This window comes from Bombina bombina, chromosome 1, assembly GCF_027579735.1.
Source record: "Bombina bombina isolate aBomBom1 chromosome 1, aBomBom1.pri, whole genome shotgun sequence".
NCBI lineage: Eukaryota > Metazoa > Chordata > Amphibia > Anura > Bombinatoridae > Bombina > Bombina bombina.
The window spans coordinates 1,166,291,399-1,166,315,386 of NC_069499.1; the positions used below are offsets into that span (position 1 = coordinate 1,166,291,399).

The following is a 23,988-nucleotide window of genomic DNA, read 5'->3' on the forward strand; positions in this document are numbered from 1 at the left end:
AGGAGCCTCTAACGCTGGTTTTGACGGCTACCGCCGAACTCTAAATCTAGGCCTTAATTTGTGTGGATGGTTAATAAAAGGAACTGAAATTTACAGAGATAATTATATATATATATATATATATATATATATATATATATATATATATGTATATATATATATATATATATATATATATATATATATATATGTCATGAATTTTTCATGACACAACAGACTCCATGTTGTTGGTTTTTTTAAGCCTATTCGTGGCTCGTCTATTATGACATTGAATTTTGTTTTTCTCAGTCTTGCTCAGTTTGCAATGAAACAGTGCAAGTAGGTATTTTGTTTTACTTCTAGTAAGTGAAGCAACTGCTGTGGAGGGTACCAGATGGTTTAGATAAACAGTGGGTTACTCAAGCAGTATAAATTAATTTGTTAAAGGGACAGTCTAGTCAAAATTAAACTTTCAAGATTTAGATCATGCAATTTTAAACAACTTTCCAAATTACTTTTATAATCATATTTGCTTTCTTCTCTTGGTATGCTTAGTTAAAAGCTAAACCTAGGAAGGCTCATATGCTAATTTCTAAGTTCTTGAATGCCACCTCTTTTCTGTATGCATTTGACAGTTTTTCACAGCTAGAGGACGAAAGTTTATGTGTGCTGAGTTTTTCTATCAATATATTTTTCATTATTCAAGGTAGTTCTGATCAGTTTACTTGCTTAGGCTCCAGCTTGTCGCTTATTATATAATAAGTGCAATTTATAACCTTGATTATAGTCTAGGAATGTTGGGGCCAACATAAATAAAATAAATATTTTTCTTGAATTTTTACCCTGTATGCGAGAGCCATCTACTGCCAGAACAATAATATTTCATCTAATTAATTTTATGTTAATTAATGATTAAACATTATAATCAATGACTTCTCCTAGAATAGAGAATGGTGATATATAGGGTCTATCCCAATGGGAGGGGGTGGTTTTTCCTGTATTTTGGAACTGGTCACATCATATATGGAGTTGGTAATTAGCTAATCAACTACAGAGGTCAGAGATTATTGGATTATAACTGCTGAGGCTAGTTTAGCCTACTCGGACAGACCTACGATCTAACAGCTTGATTCCTGTTTGAAAAAGAGGGATTTATTTACTTTGGTGATGTATAAAATTAAGTCACCTTAAATGTTAATATCATTAAGATTTACACCTTACATTTATTTAAAATATATTTCTCTATTTAATCAGGTACATTAATTCATTGTTTTATAGCTTTGTGTTTTTCTTTTGATAATTTCTACCACCTGGTCTTATTAGTCGACAATAACGCCAGGTGAATCAGGAATTGTGATAAATTATTATCTGACGGTTTGTCATGATTATTAATTTACCTGATTCTCTGAGAATTACCTTAAAGGGTTTATAATCAAATATTTCGTTTTTATTATTAAGCCAATTTTTGTGTTATTTAAAAAAATATGATTTCATTATCTTTATTGTTTAGTTTCTGCGTTAATTCTGTTTTCCTAATGTAACTGCTTTAATTGATTATTATAGGATTATAGGTTATTTCATTATTTCACTGTATATATTTTGATTACTACTGATTATTTTCCAATCAAAATCTTTTAATAAAGCTAATTTTTGTTATTCATCTGGTGTCGGTATAATTAATAGACTGATAGCAACCAAAAGGATTCAGGTTGTGTTTATTATCTTTAACAAGTTATAAGAAAGTGTGTCATTGAAAATTACACGCATTTCTCCTATCACATAATATACTTTTATAGATAAAGGTAATATTAATAACATATATATATCATATTTGTGTGTACTTTTACACCTCAAACAAATGCAATTTAAATTGTGATTTGAAAAATAATTTGTATTTGCTTCAGAGAGCTTCTTACTGTGTGGATAATACTTGAACTTGGTGATATGTAATTTAGCTGATCCCATTACTTTTTATGAACAATCTAATGCCTTGTCAGCCCATTGAAAATTCATCTCCTTTTTTTAGAACATCCTGTTAAGACTGTTAGATGTGAGTTGAACCAGTATATCTCACATGTAATTTTTCTGATTAATTTGATATTACGGAATACTATTATTACACACTGACCTGTTCTTCTATTGTTACGTACATGTACTGCTGTTTGTAGTTTGCACCAATATCTGGGCAGCGGATTTTCTGTATAAGAATTCTGACCACATTCAGAAATATGAGAAAATTTAGCTGGAAGAAAGAGTAACATTTAAGGATATTAAATGATTCCCACTCCATGCAGATTAAGATAAAACAAAAACTGCGTTATTAACACAAATACTATGGGGGATGTTTATTAAAGCATCAACTGATAATACGCTGGAATCCCGCATCATAATTGACGCAAGATTGATCCACCGTAGTTAAAGCGTCAAGATTGTCAAATGTTGAAATGTGTGATGAAATATAAGATCCCGCAATCTTAATCTGATCGATGCTTGCGTCATTACAGATGTTTCAAATTCACATCCGACTCTATTTGACTTTTTTTTCAATTAATCAAAAATTTAACAGGTACGCTTGCGTCTATTCCGACCCAGCGTACCTAGTTTTCACTTGAGGCCGTGGATGCCATAGAAATCAATGGGAGTCTGAAAACACAGAAAGCTTATGTTTGATGCTGCAAGCGAATGAAGCATATTACATAAAAAAGTAAATTTAAAACTATTAAAATTGTATACTCTTTCTAAATCAAACAATATTATTACTCCAAATTTGGTGCACTAGTAGATATAGGGATAAAAATGAAAAATACATTATTACTTATGGATTGTTACATCTTTGAAAATGGGTTACCTTCTTCTTTAGAGGATTAATTCAATTGAATTGAATTAATCCTCTGAAGAAGAAGGTAACCCATTTTCTAAGTACCTTTGAAACGCGTTAGGAGTTGATTCCAAGAGACTTTATTCAACTTATTTTGAAAACCGCTTTTTTTACTACCTTACTACCTCACTCTGTGTGTATGGTGTATTTGCTTTTGACACACATGTTTTTGGAAAACTGCTACTGATGTAACAAACATTTACTATATGCCTTTGTGATACCTCATATTGGATTGAGGGTTATAAATGTGAGCATTTTTAATATTGAGTAAATAAAATAATCTTTTAAAGTACATACAGTGTTGCACTACTGGTTTGTATTTGTATCCCCTTTCTTATATGTTTATGATACATCATACTACTGAGAGGAGGATATTTGACCGAATCTGCAACAAAAGAGATCCATTCTACCATATTGAGGAGACACAGAAGCGGTTTCTGGGATTGCTGAGGGACATCCATTCCTTTAAGGGACGCATTCACTTACCTCATAGGATTGAGGTCACCTGCTGTAAGTAGGCATCTGTCTCCATTTTTTGAATCACATAAGAATAAGACTGCATACCAAGCAAATTTGGGAACCTAAGAGTGTGTTTTCTTATACGGATATCACATTACAAATATTGACTCATTCATCATTAATTTTCATTAGCCTTTAAGAAGAAGGTGGATTTTAATTAACCTGGGACTTGATCAATTCATTTAATTCATTAAATACATTGATTTATTTTGTATCAATTGACAAAGTTAATACGTTTTCCATATATATGTACTCTGTTGGACCATATTATCTGTTCTATTTCTCTATACATTGTATGAATTATTTTCTGTGGTGTGCTTCACCACGTTTTGAAATACCACAGGAAGAATATTAACTTATTTATTTATTCGCATATTTATTAATTTATTTATTTATTTGGTTGTTTTTTATTTTTATCTATGTAGTTTCATACACCTACCTAGCTATCTTTTTAACCAAATAGCATCTATCCTCTGTCATACATATATAATTAATTACATCTGTATACGGTCATATAAGCTAAGCGCCTGGATACCTATCTTTTCACCAATTTTTCAAACAAGCTAGGAATAAGATAGTCCAAGGTGGGGACCTTTTATCTATCATTATTCCAGGTATTAGGCAGCAGGTTTATTCTCTAAAATTAGAGCCGTGGGCCAAGGGTGATACACTTAGTGCTGATTTAATTGTCCTCTTTCAAGCCATATATATAAATATATATATATATATATATATATATATATATATACACAGGGAGTGCAGAATTATTAGGCAAATGAGTATTTTGACCACATCATCCTCTTTATGCATGTTGTCTCACTCCAAGCTGTATAGGCTCGAAAGCCTACTACCAATTAAGCATATTAGGTGATGTGCATCTCTGTAATGAGAAGGGGTGTGGTCTAATGACATCAACACCCTATATCAGGTGTGCATAATTATTAGGCAACTTCCTTTCCTTTGGTAAAATGGGTCAAAAGAAGGACTTGACAGGCTCAGAAGAGTAAAAAACAGTGAGATATCTTGCAGAGGGATGCAGCACTCTTAAAATTGCAAAGCTTCTGAAGCGTGATCATCGAACAATCAAGCGTTTCATTCAAAATAGTCAACAGGGTCGCAAGAAGCGTGTGGAAAAACCAAGGCGCAAAATAACTGCCCATGAACTGAGAAAAGTCAAGCGTGCAGCTGCCAAGATGCCACTTGCCACCAGTTTGGCCATATTTCAAAGCTGCAACATCACTGGAGTGCCCAAAAGCACAAGGTGTGCAATACTCAGAGACATGGCCAAGGTAAGAAAGGCTGAAAGACGACCACCACTGAACAAGACACACAAGCTGAAATGTCAAGACTGGGCCAAGAAATATCTCAAGACTGATTTTTCTAAGGTTTTATGGACTGATGAAATGAGAGTGAGTCTTGATGGGCCAGATGGATGGGCTCGTGGCTGGATTGGTAAAGGGCAGAGAGCTCCAATCCGACTCAGACGCCAGCAAGGTGGATGTGGAGTACTGGTTTGGGCTGGTATCATCAAAGATGAGCTTGTGGGGCCTTTTCGGGTAGAGGATGGAGTCAAGCTCAACTCCCAGTCCTACTGCCAGTTTCTGGAAGACACCTTCTTCAAGCAGTGGTACAGGAAGAAGTCTGCATCCTTCAAGAAAAACATGATTTTCATGCAGGACAATGCTCCATCACACGCGTCCAAGTACTCCACAGCGTGGCTGGCAAGAAAGGGTATAAAAGTAGAAAATCTAATGACATGGCCTCCTTGTTCACCTGATCTGAACCCCATTGAGAACCTGTGGTCCATCATCAAATGTGAGATTTACAAGGAGGGAAAACAGTACACCTCTCTGAACAGTGTCTGGGAGGCTGTGGTTGCTGCTGCACGCAATGTTGATGGTGAACAGATCAAAACACTGACAAAATCCATGGATGGCAGGCTTTTGAGTGTCCTTGCAAAGAAAGGTGGCTATATTGGTCACTGATTTGTTTTTGTTTTGTTTTTGAATGTCAGAAATGTATATTTGTGAATGTTGAGATGTTATATTGGTTTCACTGGTAAAAATAAATAATTGAAATGGGTATATATTTGTTTTTTGTTAAGTTGCCTAATAATTATGCACAGTAATAGTCACCTGCACACACAGATATCCCCCTAAAATAGCTATAACTAAAAACAAACTAAAAACTACTTCCAAAACTATTCAGCTTTGATATTAATGAGTTTTTTGGGTTCATTGAGAACATGGTTGTTGTTCAATAATAAAATTAATCCTCAAAAATACAACTTGCCTAATAATTCTGCACTCCCTGTATATATATATATATATATATATATATATATATATATATATATATATTAGGTTGCTATGTTCATCAGAGGAAATAAAGATTACATGCATTACAGCTGCAGATACATTACACAAAAGAAAAAATATCACATGGATCTAATGTTGACATACAACTTTATATGTTCACAGATCTCAGAAACCAAGAGACAGAATCCCCGGTACGTCAGGCCAGTGTCAATGGCGACACCAAATAGCAACTGCTCTTCTCCCCGCTGCCATTGACACTGCTTGAGGGTCGTCCCGAGGATGAGTCAGGGACAGATGTGGACGTCCCTGATATCCAAGGTAATTTTCAAGTATAATACTATGTTTGCAGTATTTAACATTACAAATGGATATTTCTACAGGTTCATTCAGGATGTAATGGATTGTGTTTTAGAATTGAAATGTTTGTACAAGTTTTTTATCAAGTGTTTATAACAGTCTACAAAAATGATGTGTATAATATAGGCCTTGTCACATATTCCTCATACTAACAATGATTTGTGTTTGTGCTTCATCTCTGACAGACAACTAAGTACGGGGGAGGATCCTGCCCCAGCCATCTCGCCTGCGCTGGCAGATGATGAGGTGGCTTTAACACTATGTAAGAAAATATATTATGTTTTAACACTTGATAAATAATTAGTAGAACATATTTTTTTATTTTGTGTTTTTTATCAATGATGTGTATAATATAGGCCTTGTCACATATTCCTCATACTAAAAATGATTTGTGTTTGTGCTTGATTTTTGACAGCTGACCAGGAATCCATCCCGTGCGCTACTCCTGTAAATCTTGCCAGCACTGGCAGAGGATGAGGTGGCTGGAGTAGAATGTAAGAAAACTTAATATTAGGTTTTTACAATTGTATCTTGATAATGAATTTGTAGATCATATTTTATTTTGTCTTTTTATAGCTCGTGATCAGGGAACACAGACCGAGCCCTTCCTGCAATAATTTTTCCAACAACTGTCGGAGGGGCTCCAGATTGTTGCCACTCCAGTGCGGGGGGATACAGGAGGCCATATATCATTTTTTATAAAAGTTTGAAGTTTGAGAAAAAAAAGTTTTAATTTATTTAAAATAAATGTATTTAATCAAAATTATAGTGTAGCTGTATTCATTTAAATATTATTTTGAAGGTATATGAAAAGCAAAATATATGTTGAATGCTGTATAAATAGCATGCTATGTGGTAAATTATTCTTTGGTTTTATATCTATTTTATTTTTCTTCATTTTTTAAATATCCTTTGATGAAGAGCATATGCACATAAACTATGTAGCTGCTGATTGATGACTGAACATAGATGATTTATTTGATTGGCTATTTCTACTAAAAAGGATATCTGAGGAATAATAAAAATACAAAGGTTGTAATGTTATTTGAGATGGTCTTCTATATCTTGATAATAATATTTCTGATATGAGTTTGATGTCCGTTTAAGATCAGAAATAACATTATTTAAAAAAATAAATATGAAAAGAATAATATATATATATATATACATACATATTTACACACATATATACATATATATATATACATAGATACATAAATATGTATATATATATATATATATATATATATATATATAATCTATATATTTACGTATACATATATGCTTACATATATACATATATACAAGTATATATATATATATATATATATATATATATATATATACATGTACATATATATATATACATATATATTTACACACATATATACTGTATATATATATATACAGTACATATATATTTACATATATATTTACATGCATATAGATACATATATATACATATATACAGTATATACAATATATATATATATATATATATATATATATACATACTGTACATACATATTTACAAAAGTATGTATGTACAATATTAATAATAATTTGAATACTTCACTCTCCAATTCACACCAAATATGTTGCAACTTGGCTGTTCAGAGGTTTCCTTATTGCGTCATATTTGACGCAATACTCAAACTCATAAAGAAGCCACAAAGTAGTAGTTTTCCACAACTTTTTGGTAATTGCATAATCACATGATTATTGACATCAGCCAATATGATTGAAATATACATTTTATACTATCACTAAAAAATCAAATTGCTCTATACTTGAGTCATTGATCACTCATCAGAACATGTAAGTGCCATTTGTTACATTTATTATTATACTTTTGAAGTATGTATATGTGAAATTAGTATTAAGATAAACATTGATACTGACATTAGGACACAGTGTAATATTTTAAACAATGATTTTAAAATTTGAATTGATGTTTGATTCAATATAATCTTAAGCTGATAGCTCAAAGGGATAGCCCACCTAACATTAAACTGTCATGATTCAGATACAGCAGAAATTAAAATCACCTCTTTACTGTCATGCTATTTTCAGTGTATTTCGTCCTTCTCTTGAATTTCTTTTTCAGTAAGAAATGTCATTTTATATGCCAGCCCAATTTATAACACCTGTGAAAGGGTGGTTTTTCAAACTAGATTGCAATCACAATCTACACATGTACAGAGAGAAAACTGGCCCAACTCTTAAAATATACATTGATTGCAAATAAATACATATGATACCCTGATTACATGTTATATTCGCAATTATTCCTACTCAGAATAATAATAAATTTACACTATATAGATATAGCAGTATAAATAAACACAGAGATATGAAAGATAACATTGTTTAGAACAAAAAAAAAGGAATTTAGGGACATGTAAATATGTTTGCAAAAGATTTCTGACATAACACACACACATAAAGATGACAGAGGACCTAGACTTCAGGAGCTCTGCAAAACTGAGAGTGGGGGAAATTAGCATTTCCCGAGAGAAACTGCTGAATCTCTCAGAGGTACCCTGGCTGCAAGCCGATCTGGTATCTATGGTTCTCCAGGAATGGGAGATGGAAAAGAAATACGAGAGACTGCTAGATCTCATTCAGCAGTATGCCACAGATTCTGCAGTGAGCTATGGTGCAGCAATCAGGGATTTATGGGAATTTTCCTCAGAGGAGTGGCAACAAGGAATGAGCTACCAGGAGCTGCTAGACCACGATCAGCAGCCTGGCCCAAGCTTATGGTCTTGGACTAAGAAGCCACCCCAGCAGAATTGCTGGCAACAGGGCAGAGAGCTGCTGACTTCTTCCCTACACCTGTGAGATCTCTGGAGTCCAAGGGAGAGGAGGTAGTCATCCTCTCTCTCCAGACCCAGGACCCTTAGATTGTGGATTTAATTGACTTTTCCTTTGAGGAGGGACAGACAAGGGAGACTCTACCTGAAGAAATGGCACCAGCACCCAGCACCGGCCACAGCTCTCGGACACAAGGGAGAGGAGGGGCTCTACCCCCTCTACATGCATCTCCTATGGCATAGGCAGCAAATACTGGAACATCTCGACAAACCTGTTTCTGCACAGGTCGAGATGGGATGGAGGGATGCATCTAATCGGCAGCTGGTCGAGGGTTCAAGGGGTGGAGAAATCATCTCATCCCCCAAGTGGCAGAGCCAGTTCCAGGGAGAGCAGACAGCCGGTCTATCTGCCCGACCGCCGGTCTCTCTGTCCAGCAGCAGAGCCATCTCTAGGGAGCAGAGGTAGCCTTCCTCCCTCCCCAGAAACAGAACCCCTTCCCGGGAGAGGAGACAGCCGGTCTCTCTCACCAACAGCAGAGGCAGTTCCAGGGAGAGGAGACAGCTGGTCTCTCTCCCCAGCAGCAGAGCCACCCCCAGGGAGCGGAGGTAGCCAACCTCCCTCCTCAGCAACACAACCCTTTCCTGGGAGAGTAGACAGTCGGTCACTCTCCCCAGTGGCAGAGCCAATTCTAGGGAAAAGATACCGCCAGTTTCTCTCCCCAGCGGCAGAGCCATCCCCAAGGAGTGGAGGTAGCCGACCTCCCTCACCAGCAACAGAACCCCTTCCCAGGAGAGGAGACAGCCTGTCTCTCTCCCTAGTGGCAGAGCCATCCCCAGGGAGCGGAGGTAGCCGACTTCCCTTCCCAGCAACAGAACCCCTTTCTGGGAGAAAAGATAGCCGGTCTCTCTCCCCAGCAGCAGAGCCATCCCCAGGGAGTGGAGGTAGCCAACATCCCTCCACAGCAACAGTACCCCTTCCAGGGAGCGGAGACAGCCGGTCTCTCTCCCCAGCGGCAGAGCCATCCCCAGGGAGGGGAGGTAGCTGACCTTCCTCCCCAGCAACAGAACCCCTTCCAGGGAGAGGAGACAGCCGGTCTCTCTCCCCACCAGCAGATCAATCCTTATTGAGTGAAGGTAGCTGACCTCCCTCCCCAGTGACAGAACCCTTTCCAGGGAGAAGAGATAGCCAGTCTATCTCCCCAGCAGCAGAGCCACTCCAAGGGAGCGGAGGTAGCCGACCTCCCTCCCCAGCTGAACTCTCTCCCCAGCAACAGAACCCCTTCCAGGGAGAGGAGACAGACAGTCTCTCTCCCCAGAGGCAGAGCCACTCCAAGGGAGCAGAGGTAGCCAACCTCCCTCCCCAGTGACAGAACCCCTTCCAGGGAGAGGAGACAGCTGGTCTCTCTCCCCAGTGGCAGAACCACTTCAAGGCAGCGGAGGTAGCAGACCTCCCTCACCAGCGGCAGATCAGTTTCCAGGGAGAGGAGGTAGCTGATCTCTATCCCCAGTGACAGAACCCCTTCCAGGGAGAGGAGACAGCCAGTCTCTCGCCCCAACAGCAATGGCCAACCACCAAAGCGAAAAGGCGTTTGGGGCTGAACCATCCGACTAACTCAAAGCCATACCAATGGGGGAGATGTAACAGAAGCCTCTGTTACTTTCAGAGAGGAACGCAGACCAGCCTCCTCCCTACCAACTATGGACCCTGGAACTTTTTGGAGGTGGGTGCCCCGGGAATGTGTGGAGGGCATTTGCCATAGAGCCTTGGTTGCCCCATTTCCCCAAGTTCCCAGAGACTCTGGGAGGTGGAGGACCCTGGTGCAGAATTAGGGTTCAGGTGGATGGGGAGGTGACGAAGGGTGCCCCTGACATCCCCACAGCAGAAGGGCCGGAGCTGAGCCCTGAGAAGATGATTGATCGCTGCCCTTCACCGCCACTACTGGACTATAGGAGTGGTGGATACTGCACAGACAGAGTTTGTCCCTGTGGTCCTGGAGGAGGCTGAGGTGGCCCCCTGTGTTCACCCAGCAGTGGAGCTGACAACTGGGCAGGTGGGTACTATCACTGCCCTTTCCCCATCCAGGAGGATTTTCCAGTGGGGGGATTGAGACCACAGCCCCCACATGTGAACCCCAGGAATGCAGTGCAGTCTGCCCTGGTTCCAACCTTGGGCTGCAGCAGCCCTAGCTACCCTGTCTTCTCTCCAGCAGCCGATGCCTTTCATGGGAAAGTCAGGAGTTCACTCTGTTAGTTTTGCTTGTGGTTGGACACCTATTCTGGGGCACAAGCTGGAACCCTGTTTTGGGGAACTGAGTGACGAGACTAGGCCTTATGTGGATATCCCTGCACCCCAGGGTGCAGGGGATGAATACCAGCAGGGAGCAACAGTGATGCCACGAACCCAGGGAAGGTGTAAAGTACTGTATGGTTTATGTGTTTTGGTGTTTTCTGGTGGGAGATATTGTAAGGTGTGGGGTGACCTCTCCCGGCTACCTACAATTGGAGGGCCACCACCGGACAGCCCCAAGCGGACCCATTGGGGTCTAGATGGGTCTGCCGGACTAGAAGGGGGGAGCACTGTCATGGATACCAGACTGCTAAAGCTACCCCCCACCCCCTACTGGCCAGATCACTCCCTTTTACAATGGATTTGGCCTTCTCAGGGCTTTCAGGATCTCCCAGACTCTTAATATTGCTACTTTATTGTTTGTACCTCCTCACAAAAGAGCTGATCCCTGTCTGGGAAAAACCTTCTCTGCTGGCCAGGCTCCTGGAACTGCCAGTAAGCCACATCACCCCAGACACCCGCCTAACCCCTCTCCGGCTGGCCAGGCTTCTGGAACTGCCAGTCAGCCGCATCACCCCGGACACCCACTAACATTTACCCCAGGTCACTCCAGCAGCCCTTTGCCCCAGAGCTCCGCTCTTTTGGGGAATGGTAACCCCTAGGGAGGACCAGAGGTGTGGTGATTGCCAGAAAGGAGCTTCCTTGGGAACTGGTGGGTTGGGACACCCCCACCTCTCTATCTTTCCCAGGCTGTAACTCCGGTCCCCTGTAACGGATCATGCCGCTTTTTGAGCTGTGGCATCTGGGTACCAAGAGATTTCCAATGACACACTGGAAGTGCTGCCGATTCCCCGGGATCACCCCAAAACTGACACTTCTTTATCACTGGGACTCTATGGGACTATGGCTGCTATGGAGGCGCCAGACTGTCTGGAGGGGCAGGAATGGCGGGAGATCTTGGGATCAGATAAGGCATGTGTATATAAGCAGTGTGTGATTCACAATAAAGTCTGTTCTTGTTTCACCTGAATACTGGTCTTGTCTGGTTATTTGGGTGGGCTCTGGCTATAATCACTTTCCAACTATACAGCTGCAGGCTCTTTGGCGGAGCTACCCAGTTGGGGTAGCCGGTATCTGTCACACCGATTTTTTTTTTAAAACCGGGGGGGGGGGCACTCCCAAAGAAGCTACCCTACAGCTATCAAACAGGGATCACTGCTGACTGAAGCGTAAGACTGTGTTTGCATATTGCGATTGGTAAGGGGCAGTGAGACGGGGCAGGACAAATTAGTGCGCTGGAACTTCCTGGACCTGCTGTAAGGCACACATGATGCAGGGAGCTAACGGCCACACTGTCTGAAGGACTCAGGGTGGGAAGCATGGTGACAATCTGAGACTGACAGAGAGCATGGCTGCAAGGGAATTATCTGGAAGACAGTCACAGCCACTCAGCCAAGTATAATATAAGGAAGGAGATTAAGGATTCACACACAACAAGGGACTGTACTACAATAGCCTCTGGGTCACACAGTATTACTTTACAAGGGACTTAGCCTTAGGTAAAGGTTGTTAGTTATTAATTATTGTTATAAATAATGTATGACAATAATAAGTTATAACTAACAACCTTTACCTGCTAAGTCCCTTGTAAGAATAGTACATTTATGTAATATATTTATGTTTAAGCACTTTGCTAGGCTAGCCTGCATTGGTGGTGAAAGATGAAAAAAAAACTACAACATAGTACATACATTCTATACTTAAAAAAAATTCCCCTGAAAGCACTGCTGCTAAAATATTTAATTTTTCTGGCATTTCTAAAAGTCACTGTCTGTCACACATTATATGATGTATATTGTGAATTGTGTGATAGCAGATAACTGTCCTGCTAAAAAAACAACTTATCTTAAAGGGACATGAAACCCAAAAAAATTTCTTTCATGATTCAGATAGAGGAGCTATTTTAAACTACTTTCTAATTTACTTATATTATCTAATTTGCTTAGTTCTCTTGATATAATTTGCTGAAAATCATATCTAGATAGGCTCAGTAGCTGCTGATTGGTGGCTACACATAGATGCCTCATATGAAGGGGGGTAGTTATCAAGCCGTCTACTTTTCTGGCTTCGCCGGCCCAATACGCCCGCCTAAGCTCGCCTCACATCGCCGCCGCGGACCTGAAAAAATACGCCTAAGTTATCAAATAAAGCTGTCAAAATGCCGCGGGCGATGAGCAGCGGACTGTGAGAGTTATCACTCATCCGATCTCGCTGCCCTTCGGCTTTTTCCCAGCTTTATTGCTAGCCTGTCACTAAGCACTCACACTAAACTACACTGTTCTACCCCCTATACCGGCGCCCCCGGAGCCTCCCGCAACTCAATAAAGTTACTAACCCCTAAACCGCCGCTCCTAGACCCCGCCGCAACTCTTATAAATGTATTAACCCCTAAACCGCCGCTCCTAGACCCCGCCGCAACTCTTATAAATGTATTAACCCCTAAACCGCCACTCCTAGACCCTGCCCCAACTCTTATAAATGTATTAACCCCTAAACCGCCGCTCCCGGACACCGCTGCCACCTACAGTATACCTAGTAACCCCTATCCTGCCCCCCCTACACCGTCGCCCTCTATTATAAAATTCTTAACCCCTATCCTGCTGATCCCGCACCTCTCCGCAACTAAATAAATAGTTTAACCCCTAAACCGCCGCTCCCTGAACCCGCCGCAACCTATATTAAACCTATTAACCCCTATCCTGCCCCCCCTACACCGTCGCCACCTATAATACATTTATTAACCCCTATCCTGCCCCCCACTACACCGCCGCCACTGTAATAAAATGATTAACCCCTAAACCTAAGTCTAACCCTAACCCTAACGCCCCCCTAACTTAAATATTAATTAAATAAATCTAAATAAATTAACTCTTATTAACTAAATGAATCCTATTTAAAACTGAATACTTACCTTTAAAATAAACCCTAATAGAGCTACAATATAAATAATAATTATATTCTAGCTATCTTAGGATTTATTTTTATTTTACAGGTACCTTTCAATTTATTTTAACCAGGTACAATAGCTATTAAATAGTTATTAACTATTTAATAGCTACCTAGCTAAAATAAAGAGAAATTTACCTGTAAAATAAATCCTAACCTAAGTTATAATTACACCTAACACTACACTATACTTTAATAAATTATTCCTATTTAAAAATAAATACTTACCTGTAAAATAAACCCTAAGATAGCTACAATATACTTAATAATTATATTGTAGCTATCTTAGGATTTATATTTATTTTACAGGTAACTTTGTATTTATTTTAGCTAGTTAGAATAGTTATTAAATAGTTATTAACTATTTAATAACTACCTAGCTAAAAGAAATACAAAATTACCTGTAAAATAAATCCTAACCTAAGTTACAATTAAACCTAATACTACACTATCATTAAATTAATTAAATAAACTACCTACAAATAACTACAATTAAATACAATTACATAAACTAACTAAAGTACAAAAAATAAAAAAAAGCTAAGTTACAAAAAATAAAAAAATAAGTTACAAACATGTTAAAAATATTACAACAATTTTAAGCTACTTACACCTAATCTAAGCCCCCTAATAAAATAACAAACCCCCCCAAAATAAAAAATGCCCTACCCTATTCTAAATTAAATAAATTTCAAAGCTCTTTTACCTTACCAGCCCTTAAAAGGGCCATTTGTGGGGGCATGCCCCAAAGAAAACAGCTCTTTTGCCTGTAAAAGAAAAATACAACCCCCCCAACATTAAAACCCACCACCCACATACCCCTAATGTAACCCAAACCCCCCTTACAAAAACCTAACACTAATCCCCTGAAGATCATCCTACCTTTAGTTGTCTTCACTCAGCCGAGCCACCGATGGAACTGAAGAGGACATCCGGAGCGGAAGAAGTTAATCCTCCAAGCGGCGCTGAAGAAATCTTCCATCCGATGAAGTCATCATCCAGGCGGCGCTGAAGAAAAGTCTTCGATCCGGCCCATGTCATCTTCAAAGAGGCGCTGAAGAGGTCTTCTATCCGGGCGAAGTCATCTTCCAAGCCGGGTCTTGAATCTTCCTTCCGCCGACGCGGAACCACCTTCTTCACCGACGGACTACAACGAATGACGGCTCCTTTAAGGGACGTCATCCAAGATGGCGTCCCCTCAATTCCGATTGGCTGATAGGATTCTATCAGCCAATCGGAATTAAGGTAGGAAAAATCTGATTGGCTGATGGAATCAGCCAATCAGATTGAGCTCGCATTCTATTGGCTGTTCCGATCAGCCAATAGAATGCGAGCTCAATCTGATTGGCTGATTGGATCAGCCAATCGGATTGAACTTGAATCTGATTGGCTGATTCCATCAGCCAATCAGAATTTTCCTACCTTAATTCCGATTGGCTGATAGAATCCTATCAGCCAATCGGAATTGAGGGGACGCCATCTTGGATGACGTCCCTTAAAGGAGCCGTCATTCATCGTAGTCCGTCGGTGAAGAAGGTGGTTCCGCGTCGGCGGAAGGAAGATTCAAGACCCGGCTTGGAAGATGACTTCGCCCGGATAGAAGACCTCTTCAGCGCCTCTTTGAAGATGACATCGGCCGGATCGAAGACTTTTCTTCAGCGCCGCCTGGATGATGACTTCATCGGATGGAAGATTTCTTCAGCGCCGCTTGGAGGATTAACTTCTTCCGCTCCGGATGTCCTCTTCAGTTCCATCGGTGGCTCGGCTGAGTGAAGACAACTAAAGGTAGGATGATCTTCAGGGGATTAGTGTTAGGTTTTTGTAAGGGGGGTTTGGGTTAGATTAGGGGTATGTGGGTGGTGGGTTTTAATGTTGGGGGGGGTTGTATTTTTCTTTTACAGGCAAAAGAGCTGTTTTCTTTGGGGCATGCCCCCACAAATGGCCCTTTTAAGGGCTGGTAAGGTAAAAGAGCTTTGAAATTTATTTAATTTAGAATAGGGTAGGGCATTTTTTTATTTTGGGGGGGTTTGTTATTTTATTAGGGGGCTTAGATTAGGTGTAAGTAGCTTAAAATTGTTGTAATATTTTTAACATGTTTGTAACTTATTTTTTTATTTTTTGTAACTTAGCTTTTTTTATTTTTTGTACTTTAGTTAGTTTATGTAATTGTATTTAATTGTAGTTATTTGTAGGTAGTTTATTTAATTAATTTAATGATAGTGTAGTATTAGGTTTAATTGTAACTTAAGTTAGGATTTATTTTACAGGTAATTTTGTATTTCTTTTAGCTAGGTAGTTATTAAATAGTTAATAACTATTTAACCCCTTAGTGACCGAGGACGTGCAGGGTACGTCTGAAAAAAAAAGGCAGTTAACGCCTGACGACGTACCCTGCACGTCCTCGGCTAAAGTGAGTGCTGGAAGCGATCAAGATCGCTTCCAGGCACTATTACAGTACTGCAGGGATGCCTCGATGTCTGGGCATCCCTGCAGTGCTGTTACCGAGTGCCGGGACCGGAGCGATCACTCCCCCTTGAGTGATCACTTCCGGTTTTGCTCCACGTGGAGCCCGGCAGTGCAGCAGAGCATCGGAAGCGATCGGACACGCTTCCGATGCTCTGCTAGTGTGCTAAGTGCCTCGGTGGGTCGAGGCACTTAGTTAGTATATGAATTAAATAAAAAATGGGAAAAAATAAATAAAATATAAAATAAAAAAGCCCCACATATAGCGCCCCCCCCCCTCCCCCATGAGGCTTCCAAAATGGCGATGCCCGGTGCATCATGGGGCATCTGGGGGTGTCCCTAGCCTGTCTCACCATAGGGGCAAGCTAGGGTCACCCAATCTGAGCCTTCTTAGAAAAAAAAAATAATAATAATAAAATACCCCATTTGTCTGATCATGTCAATATTTGTAAATATTGACTCTGATCAGTGTGGATCTCCCTCCCTCTCCTCACTTGCCATTTTGTTGGAGAAAGAGAGAGACCTGTATTTTAGCAGAGAGAGATTTATTTCTTTTATTTGTTAAAAAATTTAAAATCCAAAGGCTCTTTTCAGAGCCATTAACCCCTAGCTTGCCAGTGATCACTATAAATCACTGGCAGTAGCACAGCTGCACTTTTTTTTGCTGTCTGTGCATTTTTTTAGGGGTTAATTTTTGTTGTTGTATTTTTTTAAAAAACTCAAAGGCTCCTTTCAGAGCCATTTAGCTAATTTAATTTAATTTAAAGACTATTTAACCCCTAGCTTGCCAGTGATCGCTATACATCACTGGCATTAGCATAGCTGTACTTTTTTGCTGTCTGTGCATTTTTTAGGGGTTAATTTTTGTTGTTGTAATTTTTTAAAAACCTAAACGCTCCTTTCAGAGCCATTTAGCTAATTTAATTTAATTTAAATAGTATTTAACCCCTAGCTTGCCAGTGATCGCTATACATCACTGGCATTAGCATAGCTGTACTTTTTTGCTGTCTGTGCATTTTTTTAGGGGTTAATTTTTGTTGTTGTAATTTTTTAAAAACCCAAAGGCTCCTTTCAGAGCCATTTAGCTAATTTAATTTAATTTAAAGAGTATTTAACCCCTAGCTTGCCAGTGATCGCTATAAATCACTGGCATTAGCATAGCTGTACTTTTTTGCTGTCTGTGCATTTTTTTAGGGGTTAATTTTTGTTGTTGTCATTTTTTAAAAACCCAAAGGCTCCTTTCAGAGCCATTTAGCTAATTTAATTTAATTTAAAGAGTATTTAACCCCTAGCTTGCCAGTGATCGCTATAAATCACTGGCATTAGCATAGCTGTACTTTTTTTTAAAAAAAACCCAAAGGCCATTTAGTTAATTTAATTTAAAGAGTATTTAACCCCTAGCTTGCCAGTGATCGCTATAAATCACTGGCATTAGCATAGCTGTACTTTTTTTTTAAAAAACCCAAAGGCCATTTAGTTAATTTAATTTAAAGAGTATTTAACCCCTAGCTTGCCAGTGATCGCTATAAATCACTGGCATTAGCATAGCTGTACTTTTTTTTAAAAAAACCCAAAGGCCATTTAGTTAATTTAATTTAAAGAGTATTTAACCCCTAGCTTGCCAGTGATCGCTATAAATCACTGGCATTAGCATAGCTGTACTTTTTTTTAAAAAAACCCAAAGGCCATTTAGTTAATTAATTAATTTTGGTTTTCTGTGACAGATACAAAAATGTCACAGAAAAGATATAGTGTTGAGGAGGCGTATGCCATCCTTGCGTCAGAGTCAGATGCCTCTATGTCTGACTCAGACCCCAATTTTGACCCTGCCATATGCTCAGATACATCATTAGATGCAGTCTCAACTGATAGTGATGTATCTGTGGCTGCTAGCCCCCCTGCCAGCCCCCCTGCTAGCCCCCCTGCCAGCCCCCCTGCTAGAAGGAGGCGTGTTGCTGCCATTGCCGCTGAAGAGTGGGTAACGCCTCATCTCCAGAGGCCAGATATCCCACCCTTCACAGCAAATGCTGGCATAAATATAGATGTGGCAGGTTTTAGCCCCCAACAGTTTCTGGAGGTGTTTCTGGGTGATGATGTATTGGGGAACATTGTCGCCCAAACTAATTTATATGCCCATCAGTACCGTGCTGCAAAGCCTGAAACATATTTGGCAAAGCAGCAATGGGCCCCCATCAATGTGCCAGAATTTAAAAAATTCTGGGCATTGACTATGCTGATGGGCATCATAAAGAAACCCTCCGTTCGCTCCTACTGGAGCAGTAGCCCCATCTGCTCTACCCCCATTTTCTCCCAGAGTATGTCGAGGCAGAGATATGAAATGATTCTTCATTTCATGCACTTCAGCGACAACAGCCTGTGCCCCCCTAGGGAGCATCCCCAATTTGACAGGCTGTATAAAATCCGCCCCCTGATTACCCACTTTTCTGCCAGGTTTGCAGAGGCTTATACACCTGGAAGGAATATATGCGTTGATGAATCCCTGATGAAGTATAAGGGAAGGCTGGGATTCAAGCAGTATATTCCTTCCAAGCGCTCCAGGTATGGGGTAAAGGTGTATAAGCTCTGTGAGAGCGAGACTGGGTATACTCAGGCCTTCCGGGTGTATGAGGGAAAGGATAGCCACCTTGACCCTCCAGGTTGCCCAGAACATATGGGAACCACTGGCAAGATTGTCTGGGACCTGATATTACCCCTAATGAACAAAGGGTATCACTTGTACTTAGACAATTTTTATACAAGTGTCCTTTTGTTCAAGCTACTGTATTGCTTTGATACAGTAGCTTGCGGTACTATTAAAAAGAACCGCAAAGGTTTCCCAGGACAACTTGTACGCACCCGGCTACGAAGGGGGGAGACCTCTGCTCTGCGCCAAGAGGAGCTGTTGGCACTGAAGTACAGAGACAAGAAGGATGTATACCTTCTTACCACCATCCACACAGAGAGGACGGTGGCGGTCTCTGTACGTGGCAGAGCTGAGATCATAAGGAAGCCAGTGTGCATCAAGTCTTATAACAGACATATGGGTGGGGTTGATCTGGCAGATCAGCTGCTGCAGCCCTACCTAATTATGCGGAAGACAAGGGCCTGGTACAAAAAGGTTGCAATTTACCTAATGCAGATTGCAACCCACAACGCTTTTTTGTTGTTCAAAAAAGCAAACCCCGGAATGAAACTGACTTTTTTACAATTTCAGCTCCAGATCATTTCGGGGATTTTGTACCATGATGCACCTGCTCCCCGGGCGGTGATGGGAGAGAGCAGAGTTGGGGCTACTCATTTTATTTTTAAAATCCCCCCTACTGCCGCAAAGCAGAGACCACAAAAAAAATGCAGAGTCTGTACCAAGAGGGGGCAGAGAAGGGACACTGTATATCACTGTCCTGATTGCCCTGGACAGCCTGGACTCTGCATTGGGGACTGCTTCAAGTGGTACCATACAATGGTCAATTTTTAAAAAATAAATAAATTTGCTGTTATTTTTTTTTGTTATGTTTACTGTTAAATTTTTTGTTATTTTTTTACTTTTAATGTGCCAGATTTTTACATTTCACTAATATATTTTTTTTTCTAAAATGGGGCTGTTCTTTTTTTTTTTTTTACAAAAACCCCTGTCAATCCTATGCATGGGGACATAGGTGTACTCAGGGTGCCTAGCAGAAAACAACCTGTAGTATTTTTTTTCACTAACTTACAACAGTCTCTCCTAAATCATAGTCAAAAAGCAATGTGTGTGTAAAAATGAAAATTGAAAAAATGCCACCATACAGTTTCTCCAATTTTTTTAGCTAAAACAGTTACTTCAAATGCATCAAAGCACACCATATACAATACCTTGGGGTGTCAACATTTCAAAAATATGCACATTCATGGCAATAAATAAAAGTGGGGTTTACAATAGGCCCCAAACTAAAGATAGGCCTATCAGAAGAAATACTCTCACTTAATAACTAAAATCACAAGTCATAAAATTGTAACATAACCTTCCCAAAATCCTGGCAAACCTATGCATGGGGGGCATAGGTGTACTCAGGGTGCCTAGCAGAAAACAACCTGAAGTATTTTTTTGCACTAACTTACAACAGTCTCTCCTAAATCATAGTCAAAAAGCAATGTGTGTGTAAAAATGAAAATTGAAAAAATGCCACCATACACTTTCTCCAATTTTTTTAGCTAAAACAGTTACTTCAAATGCATCAAAGCACACCATATACAATACCTTGGGGTGTCAACATTTCAAAAATATGCACATTCATGGAAACAAATAAATTGGGGTATGTTAAAATACCCCCAAAAAGACAATAGGCAAAGAAAATATGTTAAATGTGAAAAAAAAATCACAAACGCATGTTGGACATTTGGCATTACACCCCCCGAACAAGCCAAGAAACTTATGCATAGGTGGTATCACTGTACTCAGGAGATGTTGGTGAACACATATTGGGGTCTTCTTTGGCAGTAACACATAACAGGAGCTGAGAATTCATGTCTAAAGTACAATGTGTGTGAAAAATAACACACAAAAAATGACTGCCTAATAGTTTGACAAAGAATTAGTGCATGGAAAGTGTTAAAATACCAGCATTTGAAATACCCTAGGGTGTCTACTTTTCAAAAATATATGGTTTGATGGGGGTAAATTACATTGGCCGGCTTCAGAAATGTCCTACATAGGACATGGGTGCATGGGATGTGAAAATTCCAATTTTTTTGGCAGTAACACATAACAGGGACTGAGAATATATGCCTAAAGTACAACGTGTGTGAAAAATAACACAAAAAAATGACTACCCAAAAGTTTGACAAAGACTAGTGGTTGAAATAGTGCATGGAAAGTGTTAAAATACCAGCATTTGAAATACCCTAGGGTGTCTACTTTTCAAAAATATATGGTTTGATGGGGGTAATTTACATTGCCCGGCTTCAGAAATGTCCCAAATAGGACATGGGTGCATGATGACAGATATGAAAATTCCAAGTTGAAAAACTGGAATGCGCCCCCTAAAAATAAGGCCTTTTAGCCCCCAGAGAACCCAACACACCTATACATGGGTGGTATCACTGTACTCAGGAGATGTTGTTGAATACATATTGAGGTTTTTTTTGGCAGTAACACATAACAGGGACTGAGAATATATGCCTAAAGTACAATGTGTGTGAAAAATAATGCAAAAAAATGACTACCTAAAAGTTTGACAAAGACTAGCGGTTGAATTAGTGCATGGAAAGTGTTAAAATACCAGCATTTGAAATACCCTAGGGTGTCTACTTTTCAAAAATATATGGTTTGATGGGGGTAATTTACATTGGCCGGCTTCAGAAATGTCCCAAATAGGACATGGGTGCATGATGACAGATGTGAAAATTCCAAGTTGAAAAACTGGAATGCGCCCCCTAAAATTAAGGCCTTTTAGCCCCCAGAGAACCCGACACACCTATACATGGGGGGTATCACTGTACTCAGGAGATGTTGTTGAATACATATTGAGGTTTTTTTTGGCAGTAACACATAACAGTGACTGAGAATATATGCCTAAAGTACAATGTGTGTGAAAAATAATGCAAAAAAATGACTACCTAAAAGTTTGACAAAGACTAGTGGTTGAATTAGTGCATGGAAAGTGTTAAAATACCAGCATTTGAAATACCCTAGGGTGTCTACTTTTCAAAAATATATGGTTTGATGGGGGTAATTTACATTGGCCGGCTTCAGACATGTCCCAAATAGGACATGGGTGCATGATGACAGATGTGAAAATTCCAAGTTGAAAAACTTGAATGCGCCCCCTAAAATTAAGGCCTTTTAGCCCCCAGAGAACCCGACACACCTATACATGGGGGGTATCACTGTACTCAGGAGATGTTGTTGAATACATATTGAGGCTTTTTTTGGCAGTAACACATAACAGGGACTGAGAATATATGCCTAAAGTACAATGTGTGTGAAAAATAATGCAAAAAAATGACTACCTAAAAGTTTGACAAAGACTAGTGGTTGAATTAGTGCATGGAAAGTGTTAAAATACCAGCATTTGAAATACCCTAGGGTGTCTACTTTTCAAAAATATATGGTTTGATGGGGGTAATTTACATTGGCCGGCTTCAGAAATGTCCCAAATAGGACATGGGTGCATGATGACAGATGTGAAAATTCCAAGTTGAAAAACTGGAATGCGCCCCCTAAAATTAAGGCCTTTTAGCCCCCAGAGAACCCGACACACCTATACATGGGGGGTATCACTGTACTCAGGAGATGTTGTTGAATACATATTGAGGTTTTTTTTGGCAGTAACACATAACAGGGACTGAGAATATATGCCTAAAGTACAATGTGTGTGAAAAATAATGCAAAAAAATGACTACCTAAAAGTTTGACAAAGACTAGTGGTTGAATTAGTGCATGGAAAGTGTTAAAATACCAGCATTTGAAATACCCTAGGGTGTCTACTTTTCAAAAATATATGGTTTGATGGGGGTAATTTACATTGCCCGGCTTCAGAAATGTCCCAAATAGGACATGGGTGCATGATGACAGATGTGAAAATTCCAAGTTGAAAAACTGGAATGCCCCCCCTAAAATTAAGGCCTTTTAGCCCCCAGAGAACCCGACACACCTATACATGGGGGGTATCACTGTACTCAGGAGATGTTGTTGAATACATATTGAGGGTTTTTTTTGGCAGTAACACATAACAGGGACTGAGAATATATGCCTAAAGTACAATGTGTGTGAAAAATAATGCAAAAAAATGACTACCTAAAAGTTTGACAAAGACTAGTGGTTGAATTAGTGCATGGAAAGTGTTAAAATACCAGCATTTGAAATACCCTAGGGTGTCTACTTTTCAAAAATATATGGTTTGATGGGGGTAATTTACATTGGCCGGCTTCAGAAATGTCCCAAATAGGACATGGGTGCATGATGACAGATATGAAAATTCCAAGTTGAAAAACTGGAATGCGCCCCCTAAAATGAAGGCCTTTTAGCCCCCAGAGAACCCGACACACCTATACATGGGGGGTATCACTGTAATCAGAAGTTGTTGTTGAACACATATTGAGGTGTTTTTGGTCAGTAACATATAACAGGAACTGAGAATCCATGCCTAAAGTACAATGCGTGTGAAAAATAACACACCAAAATGACTACCCAAAAGTTTGACAAAGACTGGTGGTTGAATTAGTGCATGCAAAGTGTTAAAATACCAGCATTTGAAATACCCTAGGGTGTCTACTTTTTAAAAATATATGGTTTGATGGGGGTAATTTGCATTGTCCGGCTTCAGAAATGTCCCAAATAGGACATGGGTGCATGACGACAGATGTGAAAATTCCAAATTAAAAAAC

General features: G+C 39.7%; 1 protein-coding gene across 1 annotated transcript in view; it reads right to left on the reverse strand.

Annotated features, from left to right (window-relative positions):
- LOC128663743 (vasoactive intestinal polypeptide receptor-like) overlaps window positions 1-23,988 on the reverse strand; it is a 299,650-nt gene that overhangs the window by 12,350 nt on the left and 263,312 nt on the right. The window contains exon 10 of the mRNA XM_053718222.1: window positions 2,130-2,221. Within this exon, the coding sequence (XP_053574197.1) occupies window positions 2,130-2,221 (92 nt within the window). The remainder of the gene's footprint in view (window positions 1-2,129; window positions 2,222-23,988) is intronic.